Raw genomic sequence first — 16,898 nt, forward strand, 5'->3', positions numbered from 1 at the left:
GATGGGCACGATGAGACATTATTTTATACTTTCATTCTTTTGGTAAATTCATATAGAAACTACTCTGTCTTATAACCTATGTAAGACAATGTATGGAATAGCACAAAGAGGCATACACTGGCTTAAGTCTCAGAAATTACTCCGTTTCTGAGTATCAGTTTATTTCTGGAATAATTTTCGACTTTAAATCCCCTGATTTTAAATTTAAATCTCATGATTTCCTAATTTTAAATGCACCAAGGAAATTAACTATAGTTGTGAGTCACACAAAGATGACTCTTTTAATGAGGACTTAATATCATAAGAAGGAAAAAATCAAGTATTTATTAAAGTATAAAATTAAATTTTAAATTTTAACAATATTTATAATTTATGAAGTTCTAATTATTTAGCTCTTCAAATAATTAATTTCTGAGTACAATTTTAAGGTACCTACCTATAGAGAAGTCACTAGTGCCTAATCTAATAGAAGTTAATAGACAATACTCAAAACAATCCTGGAAATGATTGTAAGAAGGTCCCCTTCTTAGGAGGTTCTTTCTCCATTATACCTATTTAGGACAGTTAATTAAACACCAATGATATTCCTTTTTTCAGATGCTTATTGTTATTTAAGTCGCAGATTCATTTTCTATAAGGAAATAAGGAACTAAATTCCAGCAAATTCCATTCTATCTTACTGTGACAGAATGAGTTTCATTAGCTTGCTGAAGTTGAATTCCCAATAACTTCAGAGATTTCTGCTTTAGTAATCCTTGATTAAATGTAATACACAATTTATTCTTTTCTAAGCCTGCATTAAAATATTTTTTAAAGAAAATATCTAATGAATCCCTAATTTATACATGGTACCCATTTTCTAATGACTAGAAAGCCACTACTACCAGGAAGTAAAGAGCACAATATTAAAACAAACCTGTATCAGAATAATATCAGACACTTCATCAATCACTTTAATGCACCATTTCACATATCCCTTCGATAATCTTATGGGATACAAATTATTATTATCTACAATTTACCTTTGGTAACACATTAAATAATATATTCAAGTTATCACTGTGAACACTGTACTTAATACTCAAGCCTCTTTAACTACAAAGTTTGTGTATACATAACCTCTACTTCAATGGTGTAAAAATAATTACAAATTTCACATTAAATAATTATAAAATTAATAGGCATTTTACATAGGAAAAATAGTTGTCCTTATATATACTTTTTTCAGTTAAAAAATATTTCCTGTTTTGATTTCTAGCTGTTTGGAACAAATGGAAACTTTATTTATTTATTTTATTTATTTATTTATTTATCTATTATATTTATCTTCTATATAGTCACCTAACCCCATTCTCATATTAATTTTAATTACAAGATCATAAAGAGTGTTTTCCCTGTCCTATTCCTACGTTTCCATGGTATATTCCTTTATTTTAAAAGTTTGTTCCCATTCCTAGTTAGAGTTCTTAGCAGAAATAAGTGCAAAATTATATCCAATGCCTTTTTAGCATCTAATGGTATAATCAGTTGAGCTACTGAAATATTTTTATTTCCTCGTAATAGCTATCATATTTCTTTTAAAATTTCCTATTTTGTTATATATATATATATATATATATATATATATATATATATATATATATGGTACTTACTATATTTTACAACTTTTGTTTTGTTTTGGTTGTTTTGTTGTTTTTTTTTTTGTGGGTTTTTTTGCATTTAAACTCAGAAATGATATATAGAACCATCATTGTCTCCCTGTGAGACAATTATTTTAAAATGTTTTTTTTTAATTTTTAATAATATCATTATGATTCTTCAAAAATAATTGAGGAAATATTTACCTTCTCTATAGTTGAAATGGTAGTGTAAATAATATTTTGATTATCAGTTTTTTAAATATCTAATAATAGGGACTCTGGGTGGCTCAGCAGCTCAGGGCATGATCCTGGAGTCCCGGGATTGAGTCCCACACCGAGCTCCCTGCATGGAGCCTGCTTCTCTCTGTCTCATGAATACATAAATAAAATCTTTAAAATAAATAAACAAATAAATATCTAATAATATTTAGCTATGCATCATCCATCTATTCTGGTGCTATTTGATAACAGATCTTTAAACAGCTTTCCAATATTTATATGGCTTTTTCCAGTTTTCCAGTTCCTTCTGGATATACTTTGGTAATTTAAATTTTTCTAGGAACTTATTTCCTTCCTCTAGGTTTGCATGTTTCATCAGAGTAGAGCTGCATGTAATAGTCTCTACTATGTTTCTTTTAACCTTTCTGTTCCTGGAATGATCTATGCTTTCTCATTCATAATCCTATATATTTTTTGTTTATAGATTTTCCATAGTTTGTGTCTTAAGGGATTTTTATTGATCATTTCAAAGAAGAATCAAAATTTGAATTTATTTATCCACTTTAACTTTGTATTATATTTTAGTGATTCCATTTTTCATTGTTAATTAAATTCTGTTTGTTTCTTTTGATGTTCTTTTTCTAATTTCTTAAGATGAACACTGTTTATTTTTATTATTTTTTTAAGAAAAAAGGCATTTAAAGCTAAAATTTTGTACTGAGCACAGCTTTTATTGGGTGTGTTTATTTTGTTAGGAAGACAACATCTTTTTCATATCTCCTTTGCATTTCCCTTTGGTTCTAAGAGTAATTTTTTTTTAGCTTTCTAATAAAAATATCACAGAATGTGGCCTATTAAAAATCTTTATTACTTTGAATTTATAAAAAAATTTGGGCATCTAGTTCAAAAACTAATTTCTTTTTTTTAAGAACTAATTTCTAAAATAAATCCTTTCTCTTTTGAAATTTCATAATTTTCATAATGTAAAAATTCTCCAAAAAGGATCTTGCCACTTCAACATCATAAGATACATATGCAACCTCATATACACTACGATTGAAATGAGATAGTTTGGTTGGATATTTTAATACTTATCAACAGTAAATTCCTAATGTCATTTTTCTTATGATCTAGACTGAATTTACTGAGAGCCCTTAATTTCTGGTATTTATTTCATTGAACTTTAATTCATAAAGGGTGTGTGTGTGTGTGTGTGTGTGTGCGTGTGACAAATAGGGATTTGATTTAGTTTTCTTTCTCAGTTCCACCTTTTTTTTTTAATGTTGAGCATGGAGTTTATATCCAGTATTTTCTTATCTCTCCTTTTTTATTCATATGCCCTTCAAAAGTCAACAATCACATCAGTCCTATCATTAAGGCTTTATTCTAGGGGAGGGAATGCTTAGTCTTGATAGCAGAGCCATAATATCAAGAGAAATAATAGAGAAGCTTGTCTGAAAAGTCACATTAAAAAAAAAAAATCTCTCTCTGAGTCAGGGTAGGAAAACTGAAAAGAAAGACAAGCCTTTTAGATACCAGAAGATATTAAAGGAATGTTAAGACTCATTACAGTGCTAAGTCACTGTGTGAAATTCAAGAAGAGTTTTAAGCATTCTACTGTATTAAATGAACAAATATGAATTGGACATTTAACAGTCCTTTTAGTTTTTAATGCATTGCTTTTATCTGACAGAATTTAGGTAACTAGACTGAAAGCTATGGAAAAGGATATTTTTTAATTGTAATCTTAGATATGCAATTTTTTGGATAAGACAGATTTAAGAGCAAAACATAAATACATGAATATTTTAAGAAATAAAATCTGTGAATGTGTAATATTTTGTTTTCCCATGCCAGATCATTTATATCCTTCTCCTTGACTTATACAGTAGTGGATTATGGCTAATACAAGCCTGAATATATAGCCATTAAAAACCAGAAAAATGAAAACTACATTTAATCAGCATTTACTTTATACCAGTCATTATGTTTTAATTATTGTTTCATTTAATTTGTATGATAATGATAATATACTGATACATAACCTGAAGGTAAAATTGTGAGGCTAGGAAAATGCAGTCTGCTTTTAACTAGGCTGAAGGAACTACATTTCAGACCAGATTGTCCTGACTCCAAAATATCTCCTAAGCCAGTCTTTCTCAAGCTATCTATAATGAAAAGGCATACTTTTGTTATTCCAATACCTCATAAACCAAAACATCATAAAATAATGCAACAAAATGAGTGATTCAAAAATTTAAAAAGATAAAAAACACAAGCCTAAAATTATTAGATTCAAGAGACATAAAATTATTCTGTAAAATGGTCATAAAAATTTAAAAGCCCTTACTCTCAATTTCTGTGCTTATTGCAGACCAATAACAATTCATGCATAGGTGTTAGTCTACAGACTATAATCTGAGTAGCCAACATACTCCCATATCTAAGAGCCTATCAGTATTAACTATTTCTTGAGGAAATTTCCATAGAGCTAACAAGAATCACAACCAACTGAAAAAATGTGCATAAATCTAATGAAATTTTTCAACAATTACATCCAAAGATATTCATTTCCTAAGTCCAAAAACATGTGAATGTGTTGTCTTAAATAACAAAGGGGTGGGATCCCTGGGTGGCGCAGTGGTTTAGCGCCGGTCTTTGGCCCAGGGCGCGATCCTGGAGACCCGGGATCGAAGCCCACGTCAGGCTCCCGGTGCATGGAGCCTGCTTCTCCCTCTGCCTCTCTCTCTCTCTCTCTCTCTCTCTCTCTCTGTGACTGTCATAAATAAATAAAAAAAATAAAATATAATTTAACAAAGGGACTTTGCAGGTGTGATTAGTTTAAAGATCTCAAGATGGAGAGATTATTTTATAATATCTGGGTGGCTCCAATGTCATCATAAAGAGTCCTCATAGGAGAGAGGCAGGAGGGCAGCCCGGGTGGCTCAACGGTTTAGCACCGCCTTTCAGTCCAGGGTGTGATCCTTGAGACCCGGGATCGAGTCCCACGTCGGGCTCCCTGCATGGAGCCTGCTTCTCCCTCTGCCTGTGTCTCTGCCTCTCTCTCTCTCTCTCTCTCTCTCTCTCTCTCTCTCTCTCTCTCTCTGTGTCTCTCATGAATAAATAAATAAAATCTTAAAAAAAAAAAGAGAGAGAGAGAGGCAGGAGAGTTAAAGTCAGAAGAGAAGGTGTGATGGTAAAAGTTAAAGTCAGAGAGAGGGATTTGAAGGTGGTATGCTGGTGGCTTTTAAGAAGGATGAGAGTACCACAACCAAAAAATGAAGGTGTACATCAGATTCTGAAAAATGACAGGAATGCCCTCCTTAAGGTTCACAGCCCTACCAACACCTTTACTTTAGGAGTTCTGACCTCTGAAACTATAGAATAATAAATTTGTGTTGTTTTAAGCTATAAGGTTGTGGTATTTTGTTATAATGGCGATTGGAGGGATCCCTGGGTGGCACAGCGGTTTAGCGCCTGCCTTTGGCCCAGGGCGCGATCCTGGAGACCTGGGATCGAATCCCACGTCGGGCTCCCGGTGCATGGAGCCTGCTTCTCCCTCTGCCTGTGCCTCTGCCTCTCTCTCCCTCTCTCTGTGTGACTATCATAAAAAAAAAAAAAAAAAGATACATTTAATGGCAATTAGAAACATAGAGATGTTAGTCCTGGGGAGTAGGATGCTGCTATAACAAAAACCTAAAAATGTGGAAGTGGCTTTGGAATTGGTAATAGACAGATATTAGAAAAACTTAAAGAATTTTAGTAGAAAAAGACAAGATTGCCTTGAACAGGCTGTTAGTAAAAACAGGGATATAAAGGCCTTACTGGCAAGGACTCAGAAGGAAGTGAGGAGCATGGTAGAGAAAGCCTCTGGTACCTGAGAGGATCTAAATCATTATAAAAAGACTGTAGAAACACAAGTATTAAAGGAGATGCTAGTGAGGGCTTGGGGAAAAAAAGGAAGAATATGTTCCTGGGAAATGGAAGAAAGACTGACAGAAAGCTTAGATGAATTTTGTGTCTTACAATTATATGGAAGTCAGAATTGTACATGATAAACTTTGATATTTAGTTGAGGAGTTTTCCAAGCTCAGTGTTGAAGGTAAGCCCTGATTTCTTCTTCCTGCATATAGTAAAATGTGAGGAGAAAGAAATAAGTTGAGAGAAGAACTGTTAAGCTAAAAGAAACCAGGATTTGATGATTTGGAAAATTCTCAGCCTATATAAATTGCAAAAGGCACTAAAATTAGAAAACGCACTCTGGGGAAAGCATGCTCTAGAAAGAAAGTCAATTGTTTGTCTGGATAACTTTTGGCTTGTTCAGTCATACAGAGTACTTCTTTGAAGAGATTAGGCATGTGATTCATAGATAGCTTTGACCATTTCAGCAGAGGCCAAAAATGGAGATGGGATTATCTGGGAAAGTTCTGTGAGTACCCTCTTTTCTAATAGAGTGAATCCCAAAGGCGTATAGGAGAGAATAACAAATTTCTTAAGAATGTTATATCAGAGGCACCTGGGTGGCTCAGTCAGTTAAGCATCTGCCTTTGGCTCAGGTCATGATCCCAGCGTCCTGGGATGGAACCCTGCTTCTCTCTTTCCTTCCCACTTGAGCTCTCTCTCTCACTACCTCTGTCTCTCTCATTGTCTCTCTCTCAAATAAATAAGTAAATACAATCTTTTTTTTAAGAAGAATGTTATATTAGTAGGAATACTGTCAGTTGTTCCCAAGCTTTCCAATCCAAGGGAATTTACCCAGCTGGATTTCTAAATTGCTTGAGGTTGATAATCTTTTTTTTCCTCTCCATTTTTTCCTTCTTCAATGGGAATATCTGTGCCTATTTTCCTATGCCTGTGACACCAATGCATTTTGGGAGGATATATTTTGTTTTCTACTTTCACAGGTAACAGATGGAAAGGAATTTTGTTCAAGAATGGATTATAGCCAGAACCTTACCCACACCTACTTAGGTTGATAAGTTTTGGAATTTTTAAGCTGATGAAATTTTGATGATATTTTGGATTTGAAGAGATTCTATAATAGGTTGAGATGTTGGGGAATCTAGGAATGTGGTGAATGTACTTTTCATGTGGGAAGGATGTGAATATGGTGAGGGAGGGGTGGAAGGCAGACTATGCTGAGCTGAATAATGACCCCCAAAGATGTTCATGTTCTAATCCCTGGAAACTGTGAATATGTTATCTTAAAGGCTGTGATTTTGTTAAGCATCTTGAGATGAGATTATTCTTGGGTATTTCAGTGGGCCCAATATAATCATAAGGTCCTTATAAAAGGGAGGTATGAGGAGATGTGGGGACAGAAGCAGAGGTCAGAGTCAGGGAGAGATTTTAGGATGCTACATTGCTGGTTTTGAATATGGAGGAAGGAGTAAAAAAAAGGCAAGTGGACTTCAGAAGATGCAAAAGACAAGACACGGACTTTCTGCCAGAGCCTCCACATGGAATGTACCTCCACCAACATCTTGACTTTAGGATTTCTGAGATCTGGAACCATAAGATAATAACTTTGTGGTGCTTTAAGATACTGAGTGTGTGGTAATTTGTTATAGCTGCTATGGAAAACCAGTATAAGAAACTTCTCGTTATTGTAGCATAATATTTCCCTAAAAATATACCACGAAAATCTTGAATTTTCACATTCGATGGATTTCTGAGTTTAATATAGCAAAGAATATGCTTCATAAGATATTAAAAATTAACTTTTAAAACTTAAATTCTGAGAACTTTTTTTTATTGGTAGTCATCTGTGGAGATGTGGCAACCGTGACAACAAAAAAATGGATCATTTTTCCAACATGATAAATTCTCCATTCTCCAAAGTAATATACTTTGCTCTTAAATAGTCAATACAGTTCTTCCCAACTGTCCATTAGCATCTGAAAATGAGCTAGGAATGGTTCATTTAGACTTTGAATTCATTACTACCAATGAGAGCCCCCTTCACCAAGGTCCCCTCTTTAATTATCTCATCAACCTAATTTCAAAAATCATATGATAATTTTTTTAAAAAAAGAACTTCAAATGTTATTGGGCAATAAAACTATCCATAGTGTAGGTGGTAGCATAGCTTCAGTAATTAGTACCATGGCATAGTGTATTATTCACTCTATTAGAGATTTCTAAGTTTTATGAAGAGTCATATAATCACAATAAAAACATATACAAGTAACAGAATGTTTCAAATCATCCCTTACCTGTGTAACAAGTGGCTCCAAAAGTCTCTCCACTGTTAGTGTCCGGATTTCCAAGCTTTTGGGGTCCCATTTTAAAATGATAGGTGAAGTTGCCGAAGTCATGCTCCCTACAGAAACACACATTACTGGTAAGAAATAAGGATGACTGAAATAATCGGTTACCTTGGGGGTTCAAAATGAATAAATCACCCAAACTCAGAACATACTTGAAGATTATGTATCTTGTTGAAAGTCATCAAATTAAAGATGGGAAAATCAGACCCAGAACTCTTGTGAGGCAGTGATGTTGGAATCAGATAAGAACTGGGAGCTCCTTAGGGCACCTGTATATATGTTAGAGAAACTCTTGGGACTTAACTAGCATGGAATTCTTTTTACTCACTCAGTATTTATTTTTTTTTATTTTTATTTATTTATTTATTTATGATAGAGAGAGAGAGAGAGAGAGAGAGAGGCAGAGACACAGGCAGAGGGAGAAGCAGGCTCCATGCACCAGGAGCCCGATGTAGGATTCGATCCCGGGTCTCCAGGATCACGCCCTGGGCCAAAGGCAGGCGCTAAACCGCTGCGCCACCCAGGGATCCCTCACTCAGTATTTAATACATATATCCATCTGCTAAATGTTGGGAAAGAGTTGGTCCTTGACCCCGAGTAGTTTATGGTTTCAAGATAGAGAGAGCCAAGTAGGCAATCATCATGCCTCAGTATGACCCAAGTTGTGATCAAGGAATGCAGAGGGCTATGGAGAAACTGAGAAAGAACACCACAGTCAGTCTGGGAGATCCACAAAGATTTTCAAGAAGCACAGTAAATCCACCACGATCACCATATGAAGGATTTACGTCATGAAAAAAAAAAGGCTACTTTATTTTCTTCACATCATAACTGACCATTATAGATATTATGCTTCCTGTGGCAGTGGGTTCATTCTTTTAAATAGGAAGGCCATTTTGCAAACTGAGTGGCAATGGTTCTGAAAATTAGCTTGCTGCTATTTACATTCTCTCGGATTACTCACTGCATTTACATTCTTGTCCCATAAAATTAGTGTCTGATAAGGTTATTTATTTCATTCTAAAGCAATCCTCTCCTACCTAAGAACCACTGATGTGTGGGTAGCAGCTTCCCACATATTAAGCACGAAATGTGGCCTTGGCCTCAACAGAATAAATTATACATTCTATCCGGGGTGTGTTTCACAGTGAGAAATTGACTTCTCTTTGCTGAATATATTTCGACAACTAACCACTGGACAAGCAACCTTAGAATGTACAAACTAAACCTTAATCATTTGCTTTAATACCATTATAAATCAAACTGTTCACAGCTGTTCTCTTCTTTTGAATCAATGTCCCCACTCTATTCCATCCTTATAAATCAATATAGATGATTATTTCTATTAAAATTAACAGTACAAAGAAGGTCTGTCACAATAGGCACATGCCTCTTTATTGCACTGCAACAGCAAATAGACCAAACAAATTTGCTCTGGAAGAAAAAAAAAAAAAGGCGAAGACACAGTGTGCTGGTATTTTACCTCTCTCCAAATGCCATGTTTTAAATAAACCAAGTGCAGCGATCCAACCATATAGACAGATTTAGATTTGTGTTCCTTCACAACAATAGTTGGCACAGATAAGCTGCCTGTCCTCCAAAAACCTAAAAACACTTTACACATTTCCCATTCACACTACCAACTGCCAAATGATAGCTCTGACATGCACGGAATTCTGCTGCTGGGCAGCACACCTTCTTGTGCTGTGAAAGGATGAAAATGTCAGATGCTTTCTCAATGCACACGATATCACTGTTTCGACTGAGGCCAGATCTACCTAAGTGATCTTGGTCCAGAACCTATGACACAGTTATTGCAAATTTCTGAGGAAGTTCACTGAAAGCCTTTTTAAAGCTCTGGTGGAATAATGAGTAGCAAAATAAATGATGATGTACAAAGAAGTCCTGTAGAGAAGCTGGATAACCAGTAGTGAGGTAATTTAATCTTAATTTTTTTTCAAGATTTTTAAATTTATTCATGAGAGACACAGAGAGAGAGGCAGAGACGCAGAGAGGGGGAAGCAGGCTCCTCACAGGGAGCCTGATGTGGGACTCAGTCCCCAGACCCCGGGATCACACCCTGAGCCAAAGGGGGATGCTTAACTGCTTAACCACCCAGACATTCCTACTGAGGTCATTTTAACACAATAGTGAAAGGTACTCTGTGAGACTGTGTAGTGAATTGCCATTGTTACATGAATTGTTCATGCATATAAGCTGGGGGACCAAGGAAAGCACATAAAATCTCTTATGGATATTCCAGTGCAAAACCATAAAGAAATGACACTCGAAGTATGCTGAGTTGAGAAACAAAAATGCTAGGATAGTCACATCAGAGATACCAGCATGCACCAGGCAGAAATGGGAAACAATGAACAAAGACTTCAAGCCATCTGTAAGCCAAGAAGCAGACTTAAGAGTCCTGAAGGTTGGGGATCCCTGGGTGGCTCAGTGGTTTTGCACCTGCCTTTGGCCCAGGGCACGATCCTGGAGTCCCGGGATTGGGTCCCGCGTCAGGCTCCCGGCATGGAGCCTGCTTATCCCTCTGCCTGTGTCTCTGCCTATATATATATATATATCTACCATAAATAAATAAAAAATAAATCTTTAAAAAAGGAGTCCTGAAGGTTGCAGAGCCCTTATAAATCTAAACATGAAAGGATAAGAGTTGCTGGGCAAAACACTTGACTTAATTTATTCCTTTGGGGATTAATCTTTTCAGCCAATTCTTGTGACACAGGGAAGATTCAAAAGCAAAAGACAGGGAAGAGTTATATGGTACTAATTTCTTAAAGAGGAATACCGAATCATAGAAACTTTCAGTGGCCTTTTTCCAGCCATTAAGCTTTTGATATGGTTTGGACCGAAGCTAGGAATTCTGCCTCTACTCTATAATAGTTTCAAAATTTGGTTTAATATCCAAACTATGAAGGGCAATGCATGAGGAATGAGTACTGCAAAATTTCTACCTCATAACCCAGGATGTTGACATGTAAGATTCCCATGCACTGCCTCTGAGGAGCATCCTAGCTTCCAGCTAGCTATTAAGCCTGAGGTAAAGGAAAGTGAAAAGCTCCTTTGGCTGCACTCCCTGGGCTAGTGTAATCCTTGCAATCGGTTGCTGCTAGAAGAGTTTCTGTCCTGCCATTTGGGGCACACACTTGATTACTTTCTACCAAATGTACTAGAACTTGTATTAGAAACATTTCCCCCATCAAAGTCCTTAGATGATTGAAATTGCATAAACCAGAAAAAAATGGTTCTATTTTAGGTTAATGTCATAATCTAGTCTTCTAGATTCAACTATTGATGATCTTCCCCTTCAGTGCTAGTAATGACAGATGGTGTCAAAGAAGAGAAACATAGTCAAATATCCTCTAGAGCACAGGACGGAGCAACTGCAGTCAGTTAGTAGAAATGACATGTGTGACCCCCATGACAAACATACAGAAGATGGCTAATGCCCAACTGAGAGTGTCATCCCACCTATGCTTTCAATATGTATACATTCAGAAGGGCAAAGGAGACATAGGCTTTGAAGGTAGATCAAATGATTGGTCAGTAAATAGTCACTTCTCCTTCTATCCCTCACCTCCATGAAAGAGACTATATCCCCCATTTCATGGACACTGGACTTTAGGCAGTGGAATGTTATGAAATACAATCTGAATAGATTTTTGAAATATGCTTGTGTGGTTAGATTTTCCTCTTTTGCTACTGCCTCCTGTACATGATGAGCGTCAGATATAGCCCACTAGTCCAAAAAGGAAGAAAGACATATGGAGCAAACCTGAATCCAAGGTGCAGCTGGAGCCAAAACCAGCTGAGCCAATGCTGGTCAGCCAGCTCCCAATCAAACCTCAGAAACAGGATCAAGAATTAAACACTTGCTATTGTATATCACTGAGATTTTGCCATTAACTGTTATTCAACAATAGCTAACAGAGTGGTAGGAAATACACTTTTGTTTGAATTGAAGTCCTATAATTAATCAACACTGTGAGGTTGTCCACATTACCTATACTTACTGAGCCTCAGTTTCCTCAAATGAAAAACCAGCATAAGTGTTTTATAGAGTTGTGAGGATTAAATCACTTAGTAGATAGAAAACATTTCTGAAAATACTAGTTATTATTCTCCAAATTTTAAGTATATTCTTTGGGCAATTTTTTTAATCTCTAGGAGGAATAGGGAAAGCACTCATTAATAAAAAAAAAATTGAGATTGACATTCCTCTGAGTGGAACAACCAAATTGACTCAAAAGAGAAGGCAAGAAAACAAATCACACACACCTGCCTTTCATCTTTCCAAGGATGTAATGACACACTGCCTCAAATCCATACTACATATCTGTACAATTAATGTAGTCTGTTTTGCCCACAAGTGATTCTCTGTGAAGCAAACACATTTTTCAATGCTTTAAACTGAAAGGAAAAAAAAAAACAAAAAAACATTCATTTTACTTGCTTTTGGTAAGGAGACTTAGAAAAGTGACTGGACACGGTCAAAGAATAAAAAACAGACACTGTAATGAAAGACAGCATAGTTGTCTTCTTCTATATATTATGATTTTATAAGCCCAAGAACAAGCTCTTAGCAATTTATTTAATCTCTGAGAAGATTTTCTTCTTGAAAAGTATGAAAATATCAAATTGCCTATCCATGAAAGGTGTTAACATGGTCTCTAGGGTAGTATCTTAGGTAATATCAGACTCTCTCCACAGGGGTAAAGAAGCAGCTTGGGCCAAGATGCTAGCAACCATTTGTCACTCACAACACAAAAATCAAAACCTAACAAAAAGAAAAATTAGAGTAAAATCAGGTCACTTAACAGCCAAGGGTCAAATGCCTTGTTTCTTTGGACTGTGTCCTGATAGAAAGAAAATTCCTCAAGGTAGCCTATTCCAGAGAATGCCTTCATATGATAAATATGTTAATGGAGTATATAATTCACTGCAGAACACTCTTTCCAGGTGTTCCTGGGAAATATCTTTTTAACTCTTTGCCTCACCCTTCCAAGTTTTCACCATTCCTTTTACTGTTCTTTTGCAAAGCAATGGTCCGGGATGCTTTCCAGTTGCTTAGCAGGCCACCCAAACCTGCCTTCCCTCTATAGGGCTCCAGCCTCAGATTCTCTTTACAAATCTCTCTTCACCAACAGTAAGCACTACTGCCAACAGACTCTGTAAAGTTTTATTAGATGACAGGCTAGCTTTGGTTGACAGGAAAATTCAGAAGTTAATAATGATTAGTGGAGTTTATTCACCTATTCCACACAAATGAAATTGAGTCAATTACTTAACCTAAGTTTCAGTTTCCTTGCTATAAAATAAGGATGGTAACACTCACATAATTCATGAATTTGCTCTGAAAAATCAATGAAATAATCACATATGCAAAAAGTGTTAGTTTTACTTCTTTGTATGTTGTGTGTGTGAATGTCCAATTCAACATGTCCATTGGGGTAGAGACCCATGGAGATCCTATAGGGCAAGATGGTTAAAAACAAAGCTTTGTTAGTAATGTAAAACATATTTAAAAAAAAAAAAGAAAGTAAAAGATACGAAAAAGAGAAAATTTTCTAAATTTCTTCAACATTTCAAGAATCAAGCCTAGAAATACTGAATCATACTGTTACTTTCATGAGCAATAACAATACTGGCTAATGACCTCACATTTTCATTATCACTCATTTATACATAGGGAAACTGAGGTATGAGATGGTTAAGAAACTTGCCCAAGGTCACAAAATTTGTACCTAACCTGCCTTGCTTTAGCATCTGTGCTTACAACCACTATGTCTTATTGTTCTAAAGAAGAATTCCTAGGATAAGTTTAATGCCAGCCCCACTATAGGCCTTCTGAACTAGGGAGGAAGATGGTGATATGGACAGAAATGGAAAAACTAGGAGCCAGCCTCTCTAGAGAACAAGGGTAGGAGGGGAAGAGGAGGGATGAAAACAAATATATAAAAAAGGGAGACACATAAGGCAGGTGTCCTGATACATGTGTGGCTGCACTTTCTGGTGAGACAAAGCAGGTCCTGAAGTTCAGTTTCCCCCAGATACCTTTGGTCCCTTGAGGCAAGAATGGGATGTACACAATGAGGCTGGCCCAGCTAGTGAGCAACATAACACCCTGGAAAGCCAAGAAAAAGATCCTGTGATGAGTCACACCCAGTAAACCTTTGACCTCCTTGACCTTGGTCCCCTTGTGTTCAACTTGTAAATAGGTTACATTACATGGTAAAGGGACTTTGCTGATATAATTAAGGTCTCTAATCACGACATTTTAAAATAAGGAGATGATCCTGTATTATTTAATTGGACCGGATGTAAAGCTGAGTGCTAAAAGAAAAAAGATATAGCAGAAGTCACAGATGTAGCAAACAAGAATATAGGTGAAGCAGGTGGTGCAGAACAGGATGGGGAAGGGCAAAAGGATGTCAGGCAGAGTGGAAGAGGATTGCAGAAGAACTCAACCCACTGTTGCTAGAGGCGGCCATAGGAAAGCAGAAAGAGGAATACAAGTAGATTTTGAGAGCTAGAAGCAAAGAGTGGTCTGTGGCTGAAAGGCAGCAAAGAAATGTGGTCTCAGTACTACAGCCACCAGATATTAAATTTGGCCAAAACTCTCAGTAAAATTTGAAGTTGATTCTTCTCAAGGACCTCCAGTAAGGAACACAGCCCTTCAACATCTTGGTTTCAGTCTTATGAGATGCTAAGTTCGCTTGGGCTTCTGGCCTTCGGAGACTATGAGACAATAAATTTGTATTGTTTTCAGCAGCTATGTTTGTGCTAAGTTTTTACAACAGCAATAGGTGGTTCTCAGATTTGTGTGTGCTCACAATCACCTCGAGGGTATGTTCCTACACAAACTGCCAGGACCAAACAGTTTGAGATTCATTAGGTGTGTAGTGGGATTGAGAATTTGCATTCTTGGGGGGGCATTTTTTTAACAAGTTGTAACAAATTTCCAGATGAGACTGATGCTACAGATCCAGAAATCACACTCTGAGAACCACTGTTGTAAACAGACCAGAACCATGCATGTCAGCAGGGGCATAGTGATCAGGAACACATGGGACATCTCCGTGTCGACTCTAGGACCTGTAATAATATCACCTCTGTTATTATTACAATTACCACTCTAATTGTTGTGGTTATTATACCTTTCTAAAAGATATTTACACTTTTAGGGGATTCAAGGCCTTGAAATGATTCTCAACAGGAAAGTAGAGCATCATGTTTAAATCATACATGGTTTTTTCAAACACATGAACCAACCCCCAATCTCTTGAAAAGTTCCAAGGGTTCTCCTGGGAGTCACCTTCTCTTACTAGAATCACTGCCATTGTAGTGATCACTGTGAAGAATGTAAAGTAACAGTAGGAGAAGGTCACCTTCCTCAGTTCACCAGAAGCAGAAATGAAGGTCAACCAATACATGCTTAATAGAGAATAAATGTTTCCAAAGAAATGGTTATTTTCCTAAATAACTTGAATTATTTGAGGACTCTAAAAATGCCTCCCAATTATTTTATCTAAAACACAATAGTAGTTCTAATTTTCTCTTGTTAATGAAGATACCTCTCATACCTAGGTACCCTATTGTAAGAGGAGCTTCCTTTCTGGAGTTGAGGAGAATATGTGTGTATATAAATATGACAGGCAGGAGTAGAAGGTAAAAGACAAAGACAGGGAAGGAGGGATCCCTGGGTGGCGCAGCGGTTTGGCGCCTGCCTTTGGCCCAGGGCACGATCCTGGAGACCCGGGATCGAATCCCACGTCAGGCTCCTGGTGCATGGAGCCTGCTTCTCCCTCTGCCTGTGTCTCTGCCTCTCTCTCTCTCTCTGTAGCTATCATAAATAAATTTAAAAAAAAATTAAAAAAAGAAAAACAAAGACAGGGAAGGATATGTGATAACCCTTCAAAATATCTCTACAAAGTAGAAGTCACAATAATTCCCAGCAAAATACACTCTGCTGCAATAGAACCAGGCTCAAATGAAGGTGGGTGAGAGTGGTATTGGGCACTCCTCCTGTGGTATCCTTGTAGAAATGGCCTGGCCTAGTGGCTTAACTAAGGTAAAGTCTTGCTTCTTATTTTTTCCTCCATTAACTTTGCTCAGTTTGAGCTCATTTCCTCTCACTTTGACTACAAAGAGACAGCATATTGACCACCACAGTCCTTTACATAATAGCCATTCAAAGCCCTGGCTCCATGAACCGAGAGATGACCCAAGATGCAAGTCACAGTTGCAATTATAGGATCTATCATCATTTTTATTCAAAATTGAAGAGACGTAAAAAAAAAATTGAAGAGATGTATAATTTCCAACTGTTCTTGCTATTTGCAGTTATCTTGGGGGTGGGGCAGTTAGCTCTGCTACTGTTAGAGCGAAGTTTAACATTATGCTTCAGTATTTCAATATCTTCAAGACCTTTATTTATGGTAAGTCCATACTTCTTAACAAAACACTTAACAAACAAAATGCTACTGAACAAAAATATCATTCTAATGATTTCAAAAGGATGTAATAACACTTCATGTCTAAGCATAAATGCCTACTAAAAGATACCTTAATATTTTTTGAAAATACTATTATATTCTCTTCAGAGCCTGTTATTTCTTCTACTCAAATAAAAAAAAAAAAAAAAAAAACTTCACCAAAAAGGAATATATGAAGAAAGCTCCACAGCCTCAAGACTTTCAGGATGATAAGTTTAGACTAATAATATGTAGCCTAGAGCCCACTGATTAAAAAAGAA

At 36.4% G+C, this 16,898-nt stretch overlaps 1 protein-coding gene across 1 annotated transcript in view; it reads right to left on the reverse strand.

Moving 5' to 3' along the window:
• CTNNA2 (catenin alpha 2) overlaps nt 1–16,898 on the reverse strand; it is a 1,089,255-nt gene that overhangs the window by 944,224 nt on the left and 128,133 nt on the right. The window contains exon 2 of the mRNA XM_055312731.1: nt 8,075–8,181. Coding sequence (XP_055168706.1) covers nt 8,075–8,176 — 102 coding nt within the window. The 5' untranslated portion in view covers nt 8,177–8,181. The remainder of the gene's footprint in view (nt 1–8,074; nt 8,182–16,898) is intronic.

This window comes from Nyctereutes procyonoides, unplaced genomic scaffold (assembly GCF_905146905.1).
Source record: "Nyctereutes procyonoides isolate TBG_1078 unplaced genomic scaffold, NYPRO_anot_genome, whole genome shotgun sequence".
In the NCBI taxonomy this organism is placed as follows: Eukaryota; Metazoa; Chordata; class Mammalia; order Carnivora; family Canidae; genus Nyctereutes; species Nyctereutes procyonoides.